The following is a 21,969-nucleotide window of genomic DNA, read 5'->3' as shown; positions in this document are numbered from 1 at the left end:
TGTGAAGTTCTCTTTTCTTTTATTTTCACAAGGAAGCCGTTCTTTGTGTATTTTAAGCTATACAGCTGAGCATCCCAATTTTCTTGAACACTACCACACACAGATTCATTGACTTAAAACACCACATGATTTCAAGAAATTTTGGACATTCCCTTCATTATTAACAAGAAACAACTTTCTCAAGAAATCTCCATGACAAAGGCCCTGGTCTGACATGGCACACAGTGCCGGAATCAGTCCCTCAGAGGGTTTATTGTTGGGTTTTGCAGCCTGAGAGGCTGCAGCAGGTGCCCCTCGTTCCTGCGCTCGCTCTCTGCTGTGTAGACGTTGTGCTGTACAATGTAGGCAATGACAGAGTCTGGGATGAGATATTTCACACTCAGCCCTCTGCACAGGGCAGAGCGGATCTGCGTCGCACTGACTTCATTCTGGATCCACTCTCTCACTAGAAAAATGTTGTGCTGAAATTTAGATAAAAGGTCTGATTCCTGGATGAACTGAGATGGATCAGAGCCAGCCCGGCTAATGCAGACCAAACCAAACTTTCCCACTATTTCTTTGATGTCTTCTTCCTTCCAGAGATTGGGTGTCTTAAATGTCTGTAGAAAATCAGCTCCACAGAGCAGCTTTAATTCTGGTAGAACTGGAAAGACAAAAGGAAATAACAGAAGTCTTACCCTTTCTCAGTCTTTTTGGAAGTTTGTACTTAAAATCGGTTCTAACTCATCACTTTAGATGTTTGGTTTTTTTTAATTTATTTTTTAAATCATTTACCTTTACTCCAGGCTTTTTTTTCAGAAGGTTGCAAGAAAAATTCAGTTTAGGTTTTTATGTGTCTGGTCACAACTACTTTATCACCTACTTAATCATTATTCAAAGCATATTGAATATTATCTGTACACAGTTAAAGGAAATTTTTTACTCCACTCAAGCAATCCAAAAAGGGGAAGAAGCAAATAAAGGGAAATACTTTAGCAGAAAGATTAGACTTGGTTGAACCTGGCTACACCACACCATCCTGCCCTGCTGTTCTTTATTGTCTCTATTTTTGCTGTTCCCTGCCTGAGCCCCAGCACAGAACTCTTTCCTCAAAGTTCTTCCATAGCACTCATCATTATTCCACCTGAGCGTTGTACAAACATTGACCAGGTAGTTTCACAGCCTTCTGTTCACATGAAATGAAGGGGAAAGATGGTGATTTGCCTTCACTTTACACTTATTTGATGGCTAGCACATCTGCAAGTCTTCTACAAACACCTTAAAGGAGAGATTCAGAATGTAAGAAACATTCCAGTGGTGATGTGTCAAAAGTGTGACTTCTTTCCTCCACCAACTGTAAAGACACAACTCCTCAAGAACAGGAAAAACTGAAATGTATTATTCATGTCCAAGAGATGCTACAACACTGGAGGAAAAAGGCAATGTATCAGCAATTCAGCAGTAACCTGGCAAGCCATAGGGCTAGGGAAGATGATTAGATAAGGAACTGAAAACTGACATTGTTTCCAGAGCCTGCCGTGCCTCTACTGCTAACAGCTTTTCTGGACAGCAAACATCAACATGGCAGCATCACTATTGTGCTATCCATACACTTTGTCCATTGTCTAACACTAGAAGTAGAATTCTAAGCAATCCCTGTATTTTTCATATTTTTTATTAATGTATTCTGTATTTTGCAAAAAAAGCAGGGCCACGACGTACATCTCTGACAGAGCTAAAGAGTTGCTTATAAAATCAAGAATTAATAAAACTCCAGGGTCTCTTATCTGTGTGGGAGCTATTACAGAACAACTGCTCCAGCAGTTATGTTGGCATTTGGCATGGCTTGGTTTTGCCATGCAGCTCCAGCCGTCAAAACTCACCAGCTACTATGTTCAATTTTCTCACTACTAATCTGGTAAAGCTGTACAGTTTTTAATGCTAAACACAGCATCATGTTTGCAGTCATGAACCAACCTGGTTGCTGGCAAGAAAGGGAGTCCCCTGCGGAGCTTTCCATGGGATGTTTGTTTCTTGTGAACTCCTTCTTGGACTGGAATGCTCTGAGTGCTTCATTATAATGGTGCCTGCATTTAAAACAAAGGCTCCTGTGTGAGGAAATTTTCAGAGATGCAACAAAGTGATTACCTGGCACTTTCCCATTCCAGTACAGGGTCTACTTTTATGCCCTTTGGATTGGAATACCATTCTTTAGGAATTTGGCACATTTGTGCTGCCATGAGATTAGTATCAATGTAGTTACATTTTGTGGAACTCACATGCGAACTCCTTAATGGCACCCTGGTTTGTAAATTCTTTTTTAAATTCTACCATTATGGCAATTTTGGTAGCTACTACATTTAAAACGTAGAGGAGTTTTTTTTCCTGAAACACGACTAAATCTCACTTCAATCACTAGCTGTAATTTCTCGACTAAATACAACCCCTCATGATAGTGTTTTTGTAAAATGTGCTCTGTTTTGAGGAGACAGTCTTGTTCTCTCTCCTCCTCTTCTCCATAAAAATATGTTCCCTGAATTTTTACCTTGCTGTTTTCCTGTTTATTTTAATTAGAAGAATTGCAATTCCAAGAAACTAAAAATTCTCATAAGATTTTTACCATCTGCTGTGCTTCTAATTTTACTGAGTTCAGATCCAGGAAGGCAGGCAAGGATCCCTTTGCATGTTTTTCCAGGTTTCTGCTACTTTATCCTTTATCACTCCTCATCCCTGGTGCCCCCCTGCAATAATGGTATTGCCACCTCATGGCAGTGGCCTTTTCCTTCCAAATTAGCACAACCTTGCTTGTTTAAAACAGTCTCTGCCTTGTACCATCCAGAGCCAGGCCTAAGCATTGCTTATATTTGCACAAGCCAACATTGTTTCAAGGATACAAGCTCCTGGTCAGGCAGGACAAGCAGACACAGAATCAAGGCTGTGTCCAATTTCTGTGCAGCACGTATGGAGCCACAGTGACCATCAGCTCTTATCCAACTGCAGCAACACAAAGGTTCTGAGTTTCAAGGAACAGTCTGAATCCAGTGCATGTACAAAGCCCCAGCTGACCCTTGGAATGTCTGCTGTAAGGTTAGTGATTTAAAAGTACACTTTTCTAATTGTGCAAACACTTTAGCCACAGGAATAAGCTGCATACGTGTCATGAACCTACACCCAGGCAGTCTGCAAAGCAGCCTCCAGTGATTTCTGGTGCTCATCCACTGGCCAGAGAAACTGCACGAGGTGAGGCACATATGGCAGCAAAGAGTGGGTACCAGGAGCTTGGCCTGTGCCTTCCCCACACACCTAATTTTAACCCTGCCTTGCTGTAAACAGGCTGCTGCTATGTATAGCCAAGCACACCGACTGTGTGTCGTGCTCTGACATTCTTGGGCCAGGATTCAAAACCAAGAACGTTTGGCAAAGAGCTCCCTGCACGACAAACGTTACAAACATCGCAACATCTGAGCTGCCCGGGTCTGCTCAGCAGCTCAAGGGCTGGAGCAAATGGGGTTGCATTAGTTTAGATACAGCAAAAAGGACAAACCCATCTGCCAGCTTCTCAAGTGTTTCCTGAACTGTGTATGAAGCTTTGAGTAACTATAGAGCTAAATCACAAGCACAACTCAACAGAAGTTGGATAATGCAGATCTTTGTCAATTTTTAATTACTGTGTAGCATAGCTGCATGTCAATCAAATCCACAGGAGCAATGAATGCAGTCCTTTGCCTACTGACAATACTGTTTCCTTGTCTAGGAATACTCATAAACAGCAGCTATGTGGAAACAGCTCTATTATGTTCCCTCCTCCTCCTAAGAAAAGCCTTGGGATAGTCTCCAAGATCTCCATACTCATTTAATAGCACTGCCATAAGTGGGACTTGAGCTTTGCTGCTTTAAGTTCTTTTGTGTCACAAAAGGGGATCCTCTGCAAAATCCAGAGGTTTTGATGAAATGTGACATTTTTATCGCACTCAGTTAAAACAAGTACTGTAGGAAAAGGCCATTCATGTGTTTCAGGACTAAATGTTCTACGGCAGGTAAGTGTACAACTCAAGCTACTGATAAGAAGAGACACTTAGGTACAATAATGATTTCCTCTGCCTTGCAATAGGAAAATATCTTTCTATTGGTACTGAAGTTTCCTACCTCAGGGAGCTTATTGTGAAGGCAGCAGTTAGTCCTTGGATTTTTGAGGAGTGCAGAACCTATAGATTAACTCTGAATGCATGTGAAGAACAACAACTCTACAATAAACCATTGCCTGTTTATTCTTAGTAAGGATCTGCTCTTTTTTAATCTTTTTTTCACTTGTGACACTTAAATACAGTGTAAAGCAGAAACACCTGCATTTCATCAGAATGCTGCTTCCCCATTCAAGGGACAAAGTTCAGCACTGGATTATGGCACTGGTTCAGCTCATTAATACACATCAACATTTGTGGACAAAACAAGATTTAAGCTCATTTCTCTCCTTAACAAGCAGGCATTTTAATGTTTTGTGGATTTCCTAATATAACTAAAGGTTCACTTTCTAGGCAGATGGGAAGTTTGGCTGTTCATACCACATTGCCTGAGCAGAAAATTATACATACAAAGTTTTACTTACTGGATTTCTTGTCCTGAAGAACTCTGAAGTGGATTTAAAATTTACAAACCCAGTCTTGCAAGCAGTACTCACTTCAGTTGGAGCTCTGCAAGAGCAGAGTAGGATCACCTGACCTGTAAGATCTGAGACTACTTCTCTGGAGGAAAATCGTTTGACTGAACCGAAGTTTAGGACAAAAGCCCCATACCCAGGCTATACTGTTGGACAGCACTTGGTGACTTCTCAAACTGGAACATACAGTTATGATTAGAGAAGGAATATCGTTTTCTGCAAAGATAGAAAACCTCCCACCCTGATCCTGCTCTGCTGCCTGGAGGGAAGGGGCAAAAGGAGCAACTGGATGTCTGTGTTCCTTCAGAGAAGCAATTAAAACAGATCTAAAAGGCTCCACTTTGTCTTGTAAGTTTCTAGTGAATTCTTAGGGATGCTTTTGTAAAGTAACAGGTCTAGCTTTTAACTGCTTTTACAGAGCCTCAAGAGCTTTTGGGGCACCTGTTGGAGGGCACAATTTAGAGCCTTGAACACCTGTTTCCACTTAGAAAGTAACCTAGAAAATGGGGATAAAAATGAAGAATCAGTGGTAGCTCTTACAGCACATTTCTTGTAGACTTCCATGAAGGCTTCCAGTTTAATGGTATCTGTTACCTTCTGTAGCACCTTTTCCAAAGAGCTGCTAGCACAAGAAGTTTGTGTTTCACTCCCTGACCCATATGCATTTATTACCATACAGAAAGGACATGTTTCAAGGTCCTTGCATCAAGTTTTGGACAACTTGCTTAGTTTCTCCTCTGAGCACAAAACCAAAGTGAACTTCGAGATTTGGAAGAAAACATCAGCAGTTATGGGCTTGGGCTTAATTCACCATTAGAGTTAATAAGAAAACTTTACAGGCATGTGTGAACAGATAAACCTGGAGGCATAATACTGCTACCATAGCTAACCTGGAATAGAGATGCTCCTGAAGAACAGCATAATTTCTGAACTCTCTTACCTTCTGATCACAAGCTCTCTCTATCACTTGCTTAGGGACTTACACCCAAGAAAGGTAACATGAGAGGCAGGAACTTTTCCTGCAGAACCCAGCAGTGGCCATCATTTTGCAGAGGCTTTCCACATGCATCCAACTACTTGAAGGACACGAGGGCAGTACCATGGTTATTGCACAGGTCTGGGGAAAGCAAATGAAAGATTCCTGGTGGGGAGTCCTGACTTGCCTGGGTGTTTTAAAGGAGCAAGTTCTGTGCATTGACATGGCAGCCTGGCAAATTTTTGGCAGTCAGTAATTTCATAAAGACAGGAAGAAGATAATGTAATCACCTTAATACTTTCACCGTCTCTGTCCACGTGTCCTGCTCGCTCTCCCAGGGATCCACCCGGATCCAGTCAGACGTCTCCAGGGCCAGTTTGGCCATTGCCACCCGGTGCCTTGCTGACACCAAGCCTTTCTTCCCATACCTATCACTGACAGGAGACATTATGCCTTCAATCACCTGGTATCTTCCTTTGGGAAAAAAGAAAAGAAAAAAATGAAAATTAAGTCCTCTTCACAGAATCTTGAAAATTTAGGGTGGATAGGGCCTTGGGAGCTCACCTAGTCCAACCTCTTCAAAGAGTAACTTCCATGGTTAACGTCAAAGTTTTAAGATGCTACAAGCAACCTGATTTGGGTTTTGTTATTAATCCATTCCCAGCAATTAAAAAATTGAACTGTGAACTGCTTACAACTACTATCATATTTATCCTAATAAATGACCCAAAAAAAGGAAAACTGAGTAAACACACAATTTTAAACCATGGAGACATAGTCATAATTGATGTTGCAAACTATCAAAGTTAGATAGAATTAAGTTTCATAGTCCAATTAGTACAGCTTTGATATAGCCAGAGCAAAGAATGACTTAACTGACCACTTCTTTGTTCTTAGATATCTGATCATTGTTATTTATCAGAATCATTGTGACTTTCTTTGTGCTAAAGCACGAATTACAGCATATTACTGCAGCTGTGATAGATGTGATTCAGACAAATCAGAAGATTCAAGCACAAAGATGGGGCTAATGGAGTCTAAAATGAGACTTGGAGCACTGTGCTTCTCACATCAGCTCAGCAGCCACTAAATGCCTTCCTATTTGGCTGAAATGTTAAATGCATTTGACAGTATGCCCCTGGTTTTCTACCCCTGTAACACAACATAACCATTAACACAACAGACTGGTTAGATTTTGCAGTTCTGGCCCCAAACCAGGAAACAAAAATAAAGCACCACCACAAGCTGCAAACCTCGAGAAATTGAGAGGAGAGGAAGAACATTTCAACTGAACAGAAATGAACAAAATTATTTCTAATGTAGCACATGCATTTCAAATAACTATGATAAATATGATACTGAAGAGGGGGGAAAAAATCCTCTTCCTTTTTTCTAATTAAATTATTTTAACAAAGAAACTTCAATGCAGCATGCTACCTTTATTGCTTTGTAAGGAAAACAACACTGACATTTCTGATACTGGCACATGACAATTTAATATTCCAACACGAAAATGTCACTCTAGCAATGTCACATTTATTTTGACGTAATAAAATTTTCAAAAGAACTTAATTGAATCTGACTTAAAAAACCAGCAGTAAGATTCAATGAGACTTACATCCTCTTAAGATTTCAGTTCAAACATTCCTCTGTTTTAAAATAGTCTCATTACAGGCAAAATGAGCAAGATAAAATTTTCCAGAATCATGCACAGAAGTGTGTATAATTAAGTCCATCTCTTGATTTGAAATTGGAAATAATTCCACTTGATTTATGAACAACAATTATTCTCTCGCACTCTGGTATTATACAGTGATATAACAAGTTGTCATTTAAAGGGAAAGAAATTACAGTTTCAATTCATTTCTCATTTAAAGGGAAGGAAACTGCAGTTTGAATTCACTACTACGTTAACTTTATTAAAAGGTTTTTCCTACATGATTTTATTTTCCATGTTTCAGTTTCTTTACATTTCTATGGATATAAGTTCTTCCCTTACAACTAAAATGAATATATTAAATGAAAAGATCATATTTCTGTGAGCTCATGCTAAGCAAGCATATGGGTCTGCCACATCCTTGTGAAATGGAAAGATTTCAGTCTCTAATCTGCCCTAGAGCTGCATAAATGGGATAAGATAAGGGTTTCTGGTGCCATATCAGCTTGTTCCCAAGTAGAAATGAAACTGACTGGAAGAGAAAAATCAAGGTTGCTAACACTTCAGAGAGTCAAACACAGGAACAGCTTGAGAAGATTCACAATGGAGTAACCAAACACTGTGAAAACAGGATGCACGACAGCCTTCCACACAGAAACACAAACTTTAGCTGTCAAAATATAGGAATTAATTTTATTACTGGCTCTAAATAACTTGTTTCCCATTCAGTAATTTAAAAGTTCAACTGTTCAAATATGCCCCTCAGTTTTGGCAAGCGTGTGAAGAGGAAATAATCAAATTCTGTCACCCTGGGCTTTTCTTAATGTCCACTGCAATTCTCTTCTCTCTCCCATAAATTATTACAGGATGTTTCATACCTTCCTTGATCCAGAATTACCTTCAAATTCTATTTCTCTGGAATTCTATTTCCTTTCATCATGTAGTTTGTTATTATTGCTTGTCCTAAATATGTGTAACAGTCCTCCAGGCCCTCAAGTGTCTTTGTTTTTCAAAATATACCTCGCAAAAGCAGCAAAAAAGTTCTTCATGCTATGAACTTATATTCTCTAAGAACTGTTTAGGAGAACTGGTTAGTGCTCAGAAAACTAAATATAACAAAAGGAATGAAATAAAAACTGTCCCTCAAACATGTTAATGTTAACATGTCACTGTAAATTCTCACAAACACTAACACAAATCATAAGGCTTAATTAGCTTATTAATACTAAAGCAAATTTATCAAATGCCAATTTCATATAAAATTGTGTATTTTGGTGGAGCTTCTAAAGATTAAATTCTTCTGGTAGTAAGTCTGGAATTCACTGCGAGAAATTATGCCAGAAATAAATAACAAAAGTAAATAACCACTACAGAAAAGCAAATTAATGAAACACTTCCATACATTTAACTCTTGCTCACTATCTAACTCTTGCTCACTAGAGGAAAATATCATTTTCCTCTCAATCCCCCAAGAGAAGCTCTGCAGCTTCCTGGTGTTACCCTACCAGTGAACAGGAATGCAGTGAAACAGAGCCTGTGGGAATGCAGCTGGCTGGGATGAGCAGTGCTTTAGCCTCGGTAGCACATACAGGAGGCAGCAACCTGAGACCATGGGAAGTGGGGTACTGAAAGGGAGATGCCTGGTCAGGTCATGGTGAGAAGAGTGTGGTCATGGGAGTCAGTATGTTAACAGGATGTTAATGGAACTATTCTGTATTAGGTCACATTTCTGGTCCTTGTTCTCAGTTAGTTCAGAACCTGTCACGTTCAAGGTCATGTTCTGAGCTCACGTTGGTGGTTGGACCCTCACCCTCAGCATACCCCTAGATCTTGTTATGTTCCCCACATGCCCCTGTCTTTGGATCTTGCCCCTCAGACTGTGCTGTTTTTGCATTTGTTATTTTGCTATTAGAAATCTTTATTTTTGGGCGAGTTCATTGTTTCCATCCCTCTGTTTTTGCCATGTTCCCCCCGGCTGGACCGGACCCGGGTTTGCAGCAAGCCAGACTGCAACCCATTAATGGTGTCACATTTTCCCCAGTTTTCATAAGATAATAACTCATTATCCTTCACCTTTCCCTTGCATTTGTCTTGCTGCAGATAAAATATCTTGTCTTTCACACCACCCTACTTTGACCTGCATCCCTTTGGTCTCACTGGAAACTTGGGGATGTAAGTATCCTCCACTGGCAACACTTGGGAAACAAGATTAAAATAATAGATTGATTCTAGTACTATTTCTTTGGTCTTTATGGTAAAATGAGGAATACAGTCACAGAGAAGTAAAAGTGACTGACATTAGGTATTAACAGACTCTAAAGGTATCTGCCACAGTCACTGCAAGTTTCAAAAAACAATTTTAAAACAAGGGACTGAATATTGGAGAATTTTAGCTGTGTCTGAGGATGTGTAAAGTGCCAGATTCAAATGAGTAGACAGAAAATCCAGATAAAGAGAATGATTTGAGTCATTCAGGTGCATACAGCTAAGTGTGTTGTATTTAAAAGGCAGCATGACAAGATTTATTGGCTGATATTAACAGAAAAAGGATGAGTTACTTGACATGTGGCAATGAAACTGCACTTAAAGGATCAGAAACCAAATAAAATGTCTTACTTAAAATAGGGATGTATGAAAAATAAGATTAGGCAGCATTAGAAACTGATGTGATGTACAAAAAGCTGGCAGACAGAATTACTGGAGATGTCAGTCAGGATGCACATCAGGGATGGTCACATCATTCATGGCAGTGAAACCTGCCTCTGAAGTCACAGAATCCTGGAGCTGTTGAGGCTGGAAAAGCCCTCTAAGATCACTGAGTCCAACCAGTAACCCAGCACTAGAACATGTCCCCAAGTGCCACATCCACATGTCCTTTGAACACTTCCAGGGTATGGCCCGACTCATCATTTCAGCCTGATTTGTGATGGAGCAGCACTACTGAAACAGCAGGAGGATGAAGCCATTCCCAAGCCTAGGAAACATGTCCCTCACACTAATTAATTAATTTCTCACTTGTTTCCAGCATGCAGTGTGGATATCAGCTCCAAGGTGCACTGTTCCCTCTGAGAAGGAAATCACTGCTGCCTCAAGTTGGACAACCCCTGTTCTTCAGCCCCTCTGTCAGCTCCCAGGCTGCAGCTGCTGCTTCTTCTCAGCAAATAAGCTCCAATTTCTCCTCTCCTTTGCTGCTAACCCCAGAAATGGAAACAGAGCTAAAACCATGGGAGAATGACCAATAAATTTCCTGAGTAGGAATGGTTCTGCTATAAAAGAGGCATCCAGAATCAGTCATTTTTATAGCATGCTGCCAACCCCTTCTGCTTGAGAAACTGCGTTCCCTGTTGAGGAGGGGCCACAGATGGGATTTGAGTACCCACACATAGAAGCACACACCCCCATACACCTAGTACAAGCACAAACATCTGCTCTGGGGGTTCCTGCAGATGCAGCCACCTCTGCTCGGCATGGGTCAAGCTTCTGCAGGCAAACTGAGGGTTCTGACTTTGCTGCCATGCTGCGTTAAGCTTTCAGAAAGTGCAAAGACAACGCTGTAGGCAGCCCAGACACCAAAGAAGGATTATCCAATGCAGAAAGTCCTTGTACTTGTAAGGCTTCATAAATTAAAATAAGAAGCCAAAAGGCAAGTCACACCCTACCCAGAACTAGGCATTGACATCAGGTGTAATATAATGCACAATTTCCATTTCAACCTTTCAAAATTTCATTTTTAATATGATTATTACTAGATTTTAAGCAAATTACCCTGAGTAAGGGGTGGAGTCTTTCTAAACTGACCCTGGAGCAGACCAGACATTAAATTGATTCAGACAGAATAATAATTAATTTCCCAGTTCAGTCCTTCTTTAAAGGCAAAGAGAAATGTTACTGGACTACAATTTATGACTTAAACAGAATTACCAGTTGGTCTCATATTACCTTTCTACTCTTTGCATACCTAGGCAGCAGAATCAGCTATAAAACTGCAGTGAAAAAAGTAAATTAAAAATCTTTTTTTAACCCTTTATTTCTAGTCCTGCAGGATCAACAAAATAATTTTAGTTCTAGGAAAACAGAGACTTTGAAGCTGCTCTCAGAGCCAGCTCTGTAATTCCTCCTCATCACAGTCAAAGTATCCTCACAGGATATTCTGAGTATGCAGCTGCTGCTTCTACTGCACAGTGGTATCAGTGGGTTCCCAGGTTCTCTCCCCCTGCTCAATTTGACAGCCAAATTCCTTTTACTATTATTTGCTGTTTAGGTTCCTACTGAACCACCCCCCTAGGATCTTCTCTGTCAGATTTCAACAAATAATGACTCCCTCTCAAACACTTCCAGAAACATAACTGCATATTTTAGCTACAAATTAAAAAAAAAAAAAAAATCCTTGAGCAACTAAGGAGCTGATCAAGCTCAGAGTTCAAAGCTTTCCAGTAGCATTTCTGATTCTTTCTTAAATTCCTGATGTTACCACCTTGCTCTTTTGTTGCCAAAACATTCTAGCCTGTGGCATCTCGCTTTTCTGATCTTTTTTTAGGATAGATAAAGTGCCTCTTAGTGAAGACAGATAATGAATAATTAACAAGTCTCTTCTCCAGTTTCCCCCAGCTGTCAAAACTGCTACCTGAACTCTTCTTCATATTAAAATACATTGTATCAGAAAAGTATGGAATCGGAACATAAAAGATTTTCCTAAGTTTCAAAATTATTAACCATATTATTTCACAAGGTTCAGCCAGTGCCAAGAGCAGGATCCTCAAACTGCTGATAAAACTTTTACTCTCTTTGCATGAACACTCATTGTACTTGCTTATACACTGAGGTAAGACAGACTTTCTATATTGAATATCCCATGAAAGCTTTACATTAATAACAGTAAAGAATATTAATATAAACCCAGCTGTAAAGTAAGAGCTGATCTAAGTGAGGATTAAAACTCTTTCTTGCTTTTCCTAGGCCTCACTGACCTGTCTGGTGCAGGTGGTCTCTGGCCAGCTCAAACAAACGCATGTGCATGTTGGTGGTGGGGTTAAAGGAGCCACAGGCCAGGAGGATGACAGGGATCCTGCTCATCATCCTGACAGCAAAACATTACAGCTCCTCCCTGAAGAAAAAAAAAATAAAAACAAAAGACAAACTTGAGAAAGAGGAGTCTGCCCTTGGTTCCTGAACTAAAAGGAGCTGTTTCCAAAACTGGGTGTTCCTGGAGCAGTCCAGAGATCAGTCTTGTCCCAGCATTCAGCACCTGCCCTGCTCAGGAACACAGCTGTTCCTGGATATTAATTAGGAGAACACCAACACATTCTGCTTCCCCACACACAGACATGCCTACAACATACTTCTAGAAATTTACATTCCTATTACTAAAACCTGACAATGTTTTTTACTCCTTTTTAATTTTTAAATTGCTTTTATTAGAGAGAAAGGTTTTGTTCTGTCTTTATGGCTATTGATAACGTTGGAACCCGCAGGCCTGCTACAAAAGGAATTTTTTTTTTTTTTAAATAAGTTCTTTCAATGAACCTTTGCAACACGTGACAAAACCTCACTTGCAACACCCAATCCTAAGGTGTGACTTCCTGGGAGCTGGGCAGGCAGCACTGGGGGTCAGCCAGCTGGCAAACACTTCCAGCCAGATTATCAGCATTGGCCTGTGTGGTTCCTCTGCTGGACTGCAGAGCAATGGACAGTGCATCAACAACAGGGAGCAGTAGGGAAGAGGAAGCACAGCTGTGTCAGGAAATCCCCAGGGCAAAAAAAAAAAAAAGCTGTCAGGAGCCATGCAGGGGTGTTTACAAACAACCGTGATATAATTTGGTTAAACTATCAGTCATCTACTAAAAATGTAGCAAAAATCAGTTTAAATCCACTGTGCTTGAAGCTATTTACTTGCTTAGCTCTTTTTAAAACTAATCCAGAATACAACTGGCACGATAAAAACAATTGTGTCCCACATCCACATCTGCAAATCCAAAGTCTTTTCCTAGAATTTGAAACCTCTACATTGCTCACACCTGTGTATCATACAAACACCACTCTCCTCCCTTCCCTGGCCTCCAGCCCTCTCATCAAACAGAACAGGCTTCCTGCAGGAGACACCTGCATCCCAAACTGCAGAACCCAGTCTTGGGATAGCAGACCAAACCCAGCACAGGTTGGGTGTTCTGATCAGCCAAGTCCCGTTCTCCATCTGCACTGTAGCTGCAGCCCAGAGCCCACCTCTTACTGTTCCTAGTTCTTACAGTCCCTTTTCCCCCCTCCTTTCTCTGACTTAGAAAAATTTAACAATAATGGTTAAATCCATGTCAATTCCACGTTTTATAGCTGCCAACATGATCAGTTCATTTATGGAGGATTTACAACCTGAAGACTGGGACTGTACCACGGAACAGCACTCAGTAGACCAAGCAACAAGTGTTAATATTGTTATTTGTGACTTTTTGAACCTTTTTACGGAGAAAATCCTTTGAAGCATTAAGTGCTATCCGTACCTCCAGCATCTAGTACCGAATAAAACAATTGTTTTATAATGTTTTTATTCTACTTTCCTCATACCTTTCATCATACTAGGGGAGATATACTGGGGAGAAAAGACTTGCTGGCTGTAGAGCCACTAAAAACTAGCAATAGTTTTATGGTCTGTGATGGGAGCAGACGGAGGAAGCTTCTTTCACTGCACCCTGCTCTCTCATCTGGTTTGCTGTCCCTGTGCAGACACAAAAACTCACACATGAAAACTGAATGCAAAATGTATAGCTTCTTTATTCAGAAAAAAACAAAAACTGTTCTTTTGTTCAGTATCAGCAATTCTGTAAATGTATCTTCATCAGATGGGGGAAGGTGTTTCTGCCCTGAAACTGAACAAAACATCAACATCTGGATGGAGCTCTCTCATTGCTGGCTCACGGCTCTCCTGTGCTCCCTCCTGTTCTGATCAAGTGCAGTCTATATTTCTATAGTTGTTCCGTGATTTGCCATCTCAACCAAATGATTTCCTTTGCTTTGCTTTTTATTCTACAGACTATTGTATTTCTCACCTAAAACAAAGGTGTTGGACAGTTTCATTGCAGCTCTTACTCATTTATACCCTGGAAACTCCAGGGAAGGACTTCAGCCTGTGACTTTTAGTGGTAACTTGACAGTACTGACAATGGAAACTCAAAAATCAAACCACCACCACCACCAAACAAACAAAACAAAACAAAACAGCAAACAGAAAAAACCCCTAAAACAAACCAAGATTGTACTGATAGTAAATAAACACATAATGAAAAAGCATCTCACAAGGTATTATACATCTATAAACTCACAAACACCCCACACATACATTTTTTTTTTTAATCAGTGCTTTTATTTTTACTACCCTCAAATATGGTGCACCCTACACCTATTCAACAGGTCTAGGACAACTTTTAGTATTTGAAATAAAACTTTCTCATTCAGTTGCTATCTCAGCTGGTATTAATTACCTGAGGGGTTTCAAATCATTAGAACACCACTCAAAGTAACAGAAAAAAGGAGAGTGAACTGATTTTTCAGCTAAGCTCTCTTGAGAAATCAAACACTGGGGAAAGTTTAAACACAGAGTCTGTGTGCCCTGCTCTGGGCCCGTGTTCCAGCAGCCCTGGGCAGTGCATTCCCAGAAACGCCAGTCCACAGCTTGGGAAGCTTCCAACAACGGGGACATCGTGTGGCAACGCAGAAAAGGGCAGTCACCTTCAGATGGGGAGGCCACACTCAAGCTATATAAAAAAGGTTTAAGGATGGACAAAGCATCATGATTTTCATTAGACAGTTCCTGTAAGTTCTTCTTCTGGTGCTTATATTCCTACAATATGTCAATAACAGATGATGTTACAGATGACCACAGTTAAGTTCTGCTGAAACTCAGTAATTAGGGCCATATCTGATTAATTATCAGCAGCAGAATGGAGTGCTGAGCAGCACAGTCTGATTCATGAGCTGTTAAATTAGTAAACTGGAGAACAAGACAATGATACGTGCACACTATGAGTCACTCACCCTTGAGGGAACATTTCTGCAAAAAGCAGAAAGAAATCAAATCCTAGCACAGGATTAAAGCATTATCTCCTCCTGTGAGGGTGAATTTAGATTAATTTAGATGAAATTTAGATTTGAACAAGTTCAAAGCTGTCCTATTCCATTCTTTTACTGGGCCACATCATTACCTCATGTAAATGCATGCAGATGCACTGGGACCAGCTGAGTTACACCAAGTGACACCAAGAGTATTACAGTTGTGAGACAGAGTTTGAAAGTCAGGAAATAAAACTACATTTAGTAGCTGACCCAAATCATAGCCAGCCACAGCACACAAATATCCCTTAAAAATATGATTGGATATGAGAGTTTCTCATGCTGTTAATAGTAATTCTCTGCTGCCATAGAGAAGTTATTCCAGACAGTAAGTTCCCAGCATTTGCTGTCACCAAAACCAATCCTCCACAACAGTGACAAGTATTTACCTGTATATCCCCACCTTCCCTTTAATAATGAACATATATACCTGGGTGAGGAAAAATGGAAAATGTATAACTCTGAGGCAGTATGGCAGTATTTTATTTACTCATCAAGAAGTTACTCACTCCAGCCACAAAGGGTTTTACAAGGAGGGCATATATATTACACACAGCCCAATATGATGCTGTAACCCTCCAAAATAGCTTTTTCAGGGTCACATGATGAGTCATATTATTATTAAATTCCAGTGATTCAAGTGGATCCCATTTATTTGACTTTCACTGAAAGCCACGACAGAATACATGATTTCCTATCAAATTCACCATATCAGAACCATGAAGCTGCTCCTTCCAATCCCCACACCAGACTTTTAGTCAGAAAACACAAGTCCCATTGCAGCTTCAGTGAAATCCCACTATCTGCTCCCCTCCTCACTGCAGTATTCACCAGGGCAGTAACTCATCCAAGCCTATAAAAATAATCTGGGCTTTTTCACGTGTAACACAGAAGATGGCTCAAAACCCAGCAAATGCTGCCTTTAACAATGCACAGGGGGTTTTGCCTGAGACAGATCTGCTCACTTTGAGGATACTCACTACTTCCTCTTCCTCTCTGTCCAGGCAGCAATTTTCCCAGCAAAAGTTCTCTGTGAACAAGTCACCTCACAGGAAACTGCCTGTGGCCCAAATTCCAAGCGCCCTGGTGGCAACTGGAGAAAGCAGCCTCAGCATAAGTGTCTCCACACTTCACTCTTGCCATTCCTTTATTTTAGGCTGTATTCCCTTTCACAGAAGAACCAACAAAACCTCTCTATCAGTTAGACCTCTAAAATCAACATAAACATGACTTACAGCTCCATTTACTTGGAATGAGTTTTTTCTTTTGAATGAAACTACTTCTCTGTTTTCAGCTTCCAATCCCAACTCTTTCTGCTCTACTGCTACAGAGAAGTGGCAGTTGTAAGGGACTAAAGAAGAAAATTCACCACAAAAAGTACACACTGACAAAGTACATCAAATATAAATTGAGCACAGGACTCATGCAGTCTGAAATACATGCAAATATTGAACCCCCAGTTAATAATGAACACGGCATTGCCTTCAACAATTTTGTACTCTGAAAAATTTGAGCAGAATTATTGCTTAGCACAAGCTTACAAAGATTGTATTCTCAACACACACAAAACTGTGCCTGTGAATTCAAGTCAAGAACACATTTTTTTAAGCCTGTGAGTTGCTGCAGGTTTATAACTAGGATTCCGCAGTGGGGCACAAGAGTGTCTGGTCCCAGAGTCCAACCAATAAATTATCCACAGAGATACTCCCACAATAATATCCTAAATATTTTCTTAGTATTCGTAAGAATATTATATGTTATTAACATTCTTAATCATCCTGCAAAATAATCAGCCTTACAGGCCACTCATTGCTTGAACAGCAACAAGGAATACAACAGCTCAGCAACGTGGAATTCAGAAAGCACTATTCCGTCACATCAACAGTAAACTCCCATATTTTTAACATCCCTATTTGTGCATTTATTGAATACTCTGAGGTTATTTCAGATTTTCTGCTGTCCTTAAACAGCAAACATGTAAAGACAACCACAGCATAACATCCTTAATGTTATTTTTCTGTATTAGGGAAAATAATGAAATAATCCCATTTTGTACAAAAGGCATTAATTCACAAAATTCACAGAAATTAGTAGGTTGGAAGAGACCTTAAAGATCATTGAGTCCAACCCATACCCAAACACCTCAACTAAACCATGGCACCACGTCCAGTCTGTTTTTAAACACATCCAGGGATGGTGACTCCACCACCTCCCTGCACAGACCATTCCAGAACTTTATCAACCTTTCTGTAAAAAACTTCTTCCTAATATCCAACCTAAATTTCCCTTGGCACAGCTTGAGACTGTGTCCTCTGGTTCTGTCAGTGCTGCCTGGAGAAAGAGACCAACCCCACCTGAGCACAGCCACCTTTCAGGAGTTGTAGAGAGTGATAAGGTCACCCTGAGTCTCCTTTTCTCCAGGCTAAACAGCCCCAGCTCCCAATTGCTCATAAAACACTTGACACAGAGCTCTGCAGCAGTTTCATCTTGTGACAAGGCCAGTGATACTCCACTAACCCATACAAAAAATAAATAAAAAAGGACCAGACTGGCCAACACCTCGTACCCAGTGTTTGCTGGGTAGCACAGGATCTCACTGGCCTCACACAACACCACTCCCTGCACAGTTTTGCAGCATTTCCACAACTCAAGAAAATACAATCATCTCCTGTATCTTGTATTTCCTGCAGTATGATCTTTATAATTACTGCTCCAACAATCCCTAGTGATCACTCAACATCTGACACCCAACTCCCTTCCTATTCTTTGTGCCCATATCCCACTAATAAATAAGCTTTTTCTTCTTCTACAGAAGAATTGTCTAAACTATATACTAAGTACAGCCAGTAGTCCTCCTTCTGCATGTACAAGTCAGTCATCCACAATGCACAATATATTGATTTACAGAAAAAGAGGATTCACGCAGAACTGCAGCTCTGGGAGCCTATTTTTATGCAAACAAACTGCTGATTTAGTGAAAGCACCACCTTGTCTGTCAAAACAAACTCTTGCTAAAACTTCCAAGAGTTCCTGTTGAGAAACCATTCAGAGTGATTTTTTGTCTATCAACACCTCTAATTTTCTTTCAACTAGCAAAACACACTTAGCATATCCTAAGGCAAATTTCAGAAACTGAGCTCACATGCAAATGGAAGATAAATTTATGTAGTAAAGAAAACATCTTCAAGCACAAAGATCTTCTCTTATAAAGCTGGTTTTAAAAGGCAGCAAGCTAATGAAACCCCTAGCAGTACTACTGCAGAACACTCAGATGCAAAATAATTATATATAGCACCCACGGCATAAGGCAGGATTTCCAGAATACAGAGCAAGACCTGCCTGTGCCAGATCACAGGGCTGGATGGCATTTCTTATGTGTTTCAAGTTCTCCATCATACTTTGCGACCCTGCATGGCAAATTTCTTCATTTCTGCTGATTATTGTTCAGGAAAATGCACAGTGCTTGGTGAGCAGAGTGACATCCACACAACCGTTTGAGTGGCAACTGCACTAAATCAGCAGCGCGGCGGGGAAGGATACAGCTGTGAGGCTGCCTGCTGAGACTGAGCCAGGTCTCCAGCGGCACCGGCTGGGCCAGCGCAGGCAGCTGCGCTTTGACAGCTTCACCTGCTCCAGGGGCCGCAGCAGCGAGTGAAACACTGCATGCATTAAATCCTTGGAAATCATCCCTGCTATGAAACCCACTTTGTCTCATTAAATTATTTTAAAAGGCACAAGCTCAAATTCCCCTCTGACGGGACTGTCACCTGTTGTGTCCTCCACGCTCCCCACACACAGCTCTGGACTTCTCAAAGGTCTTTGAGACCGTCTGATGCTAATTAGGTTCTCACAGATAGGCTACATTCTAAAATGCGCACTTCTGAAGTTAAAGGCACGAAGACAGTTTACTGGTACAATCACACTGTGGAACCAGACTTCAGCAGCAAATCACGCCAGGAAATACAGCTCACGTGGATTGTATTGCTACAAAGCTTAAAGAAAACAAACACTGTGCATTGTTCATAAAATCAAACAGCAGCTGCTGCACCCTCTTAAAACCGGGGGAAAAGACCAGTGAAATAAACAAAAAGTAACCATATTTACTGTTGTCCTCTAACTCTCACTGCACTTGGCTAGGTGTTGGGGGAAGGAAGGGGGAGAAAGGAAAAAAACCCTTTCTGTTTCAAACACATACATACATACACACGCACATATATAACATATATATATATGTCTATATGGTGGCGGATAAGCGTTTAACGAGTGCGTGGCGTGGCCAGGCCGGCAGCCCCGGCCGGGGCTTTGAGGCCTACCCGCAGTGCCCTCAGAGCCCGCTCCGCTCCGCTCCCGCAGCCTCTCCCGACTCCCGGCAGGGCCCGGCCGGCTCCTCCCCTCCTCCCTTCCTCCCTCCGCCCTCCCGTCCTTCCGACCGTGCTCACCGCGGGACGAGCGGCGCCCCGCGGCTGGCAGCGCTGCCCGCGGCTTCCCGGGCAGGCTCGGGGCCGGCCCCCGCCGCCAGCGGCAGCCTTGCCGCCTTACACAGCAGTAAGTGTATTTTTGTCACCTGGAGGTGACCTCCCAAACTTTCGGTTTCCTGCTGTTACCGAGGGTGGGCCCTGCGGCGCCGGGGTTGTGCTGGCAGCGTGGGGAAGGTCGGCTTGCGAGGCGCGGAGCAAGGAACGTGCGAGAAAATTCACAGCGCCGGAGGTTTGTGTCCCAAAAGGAGACAGAGGAGTCCTGTAACTTCGTCGAAATAAACGGAGAGGCCATGGGGGATTTCCCATTGGATCTTTCACATGGCTGGGGTACACAGCCCCATTTTTGCCCTAATTTCCCATCCACATCACCCTTTTGCTTTCCCCATCGTCCGGGGTTCTGACAAGGTACTTCCCACATCCCCTACTCCATGTCCCTCTCTCCTATGTACCCCCTTTTTTTTTTTTTTTTTTTGTTCTTTTATGTAACAAAACACTGTTCATAATTCTCTGAAGTCTTTGTTCTTTGTCTTGAAGTTCAGGAGTTTAACCTAGCTTTGGCTGAGCAGCAGTCCGTGCCAATTAGTGCCATTTTCTAGAACTGAGAGTCTCTTCCATCACTTCCCTGTGTGTGAGTCCCTGGCCCTGTCTAAAGGAGATTCACACGTGTGTTTGCAAAGACAATCATCTTATTCCTTTCATGAAGCCCAGCTTTCTCTGTGTCCAATGGCCTCACAAAGTCATCTCCATCGGCTATGGAACGTTTTGCAAAATACGCCAATGTCATGAAAGTGTGTTAAATAGATTTTGCAAAAAGTGAAGTCCAGAGAGTTTTAAATAATTTGCTTCTTTAATTCTTAAGCATATAAAATCCAGTTTCTTGAGGCATCAAAATGTCACCAGTTAGGTTTAGAGTCCACCACAAACATCCTGTTTTTCGTACTGATGAAAGGAAACACAAATTTTCCTCTGGTCTGATGTTATGCTAAAAAATAAGTAGGATTGTGGAGTGCATTTTTAAGCTCTACTGTGTGAAATGCACATGCAAACGATAAAGCTTCACTCCTGCACAGAGGCCATGAGATGTACTTCAGATTTTTTATTGTCCTTGCTGAAAGCTGGCCAAGAGATGGTTTTGGCAGTGGGGCTTTGGTTTCAGACTGGGAGCAGAGTTTGCACTTCTGAGGTTTAACTTCAGGGGGATAAAGTGGCCATGTGGGAAATGCTGAAATTGAACTGAATTGTGTGTGGCTGTGTATTTCTCCATGACATTTCCATGCTTGTCGCTTGTCCTGTTCTGTTCACATAAAGTTTCATTTTTCATAGACTACAACTTGCAATTTGAGATATTTAGAGAACTATTATTGTTAGTGGCAGGGTGACTTTTGTCATTTTTTAAAACAGGGAGAATGTTGGACAAAGACTATGTAAGCAATTTCTTATGCATAAGCAGTCCAGACTGTAGGTGCTTAACTTTTAAAAACTGTGGGATTATTTAATGATGAAAAGCCAGATTAGCAGTTTTGAAATGAACTAATGTGTCTGTATAAATAGTCTTTCTTACAAAAGGATCTAGAACTCAGTAGAAAAAGCAATTCCCCAACCCCCTTTGACAGACAAAAGTCCATTTTTAAAAAACTTTATGACACTGACATCCTGTGCCATCCTGGACCACTTATTTTGGCTGACCATGCTTACTAAACATACAAAGTTTTTTTCTGAAAAGTAGTAGCTCCTCTTTCTAGAGTTTGAATTACTGTTACATATTTTGTCAATATATGACTCCCTATAAAAGGAAACATTTCATTTATAGAAAAGACAACGAATCCAGAGGTTAAATCTTGTGCATCGGGTTGAAAAACTAAGGCTGCACTGGTGAGTTAGCACAAATTAATGGGGCTCCACTGGTCCCAGTGGGAGCTGTTCTGTGCTGGCTGAGGTTCTGTCCTTCACCAGTTCTGCTGTAACTGTATCACAGATGTGCACTTCTGGCTTGCTGCCTTTAAACATAAGGTTTCCACTTCACATTAGGTTTTTAAAAAAATGTTTCATAAATAAAATGCTTTAGAAGCTAGAAGAATTTGCTGAAGGCAACAGACAGAGAGCTGGGTGTGATCCTAAGCTGAGT

The 21,969-nt window shown here is 41.2% G+C and overlaps 1 protein-coding gene across 6 annotated transcripts; it reads right to left on the bottom strand.

The window, feature by feature from the left end:
* Positions 1-208: 208 nt before the first annotated feature.
* Positions 209-20,292, bottom strand: NMNAT3 (nicotinamide nucleotide adenylyltransferase 3). 6 transcript variants are annotated; one of them, XM_053986816.1, is made up of 5 exons: positions 19,971-20,059; positions 12,237-12,373; positions 5,903-6,086; positions 1,957-2,066; positions 209-643 (listed from the first exon to the last, which is right to left on the bottom strand). In XM_053986816.1, exons 2-5 carry the CDS (start codon positions 12,343-12,345, stop codon positions 234-236), a joined length of 813 nt encoding a protein of 270 aa, XP_053842791.1. In that variant the 5' UTR covers positions 12,346-12,373; positions 19,971-20,059; the 3' UTR covers positions 209-233. The 6 variants fall into 6 exon arrangements, with proteins under 6 accessions (XP_053842791.1, XP_053842790.1, XP_053842792.1 ...); XM_053986815.1 differs by having other exon boundaries at positions 19,806-20,023; XM_053986817.1 differs by having other exon boundaries at positions 19,931-20,015.
* Between the last annotated feature and the right edge of the window lie 1,677 nt (positions 20,293-21,969).

Source organism: Vidua macroura, chromosome 10, assembly GCF_024509145.1.
Source record: "Vidua macroura isolate BioBank_ID:100142 chromosome 10, ASM2450914v1, whole genome shotgun sequence".
Taxonomy (NCBI): Eukaryota; Metazoa; Chordata; class Aves; order Passeriformes; family Viduidae; genus Vidua; species Vidua macroura.
This window is presented reverse-complemented; position numbering and strand designations above follow the sequence as displayed.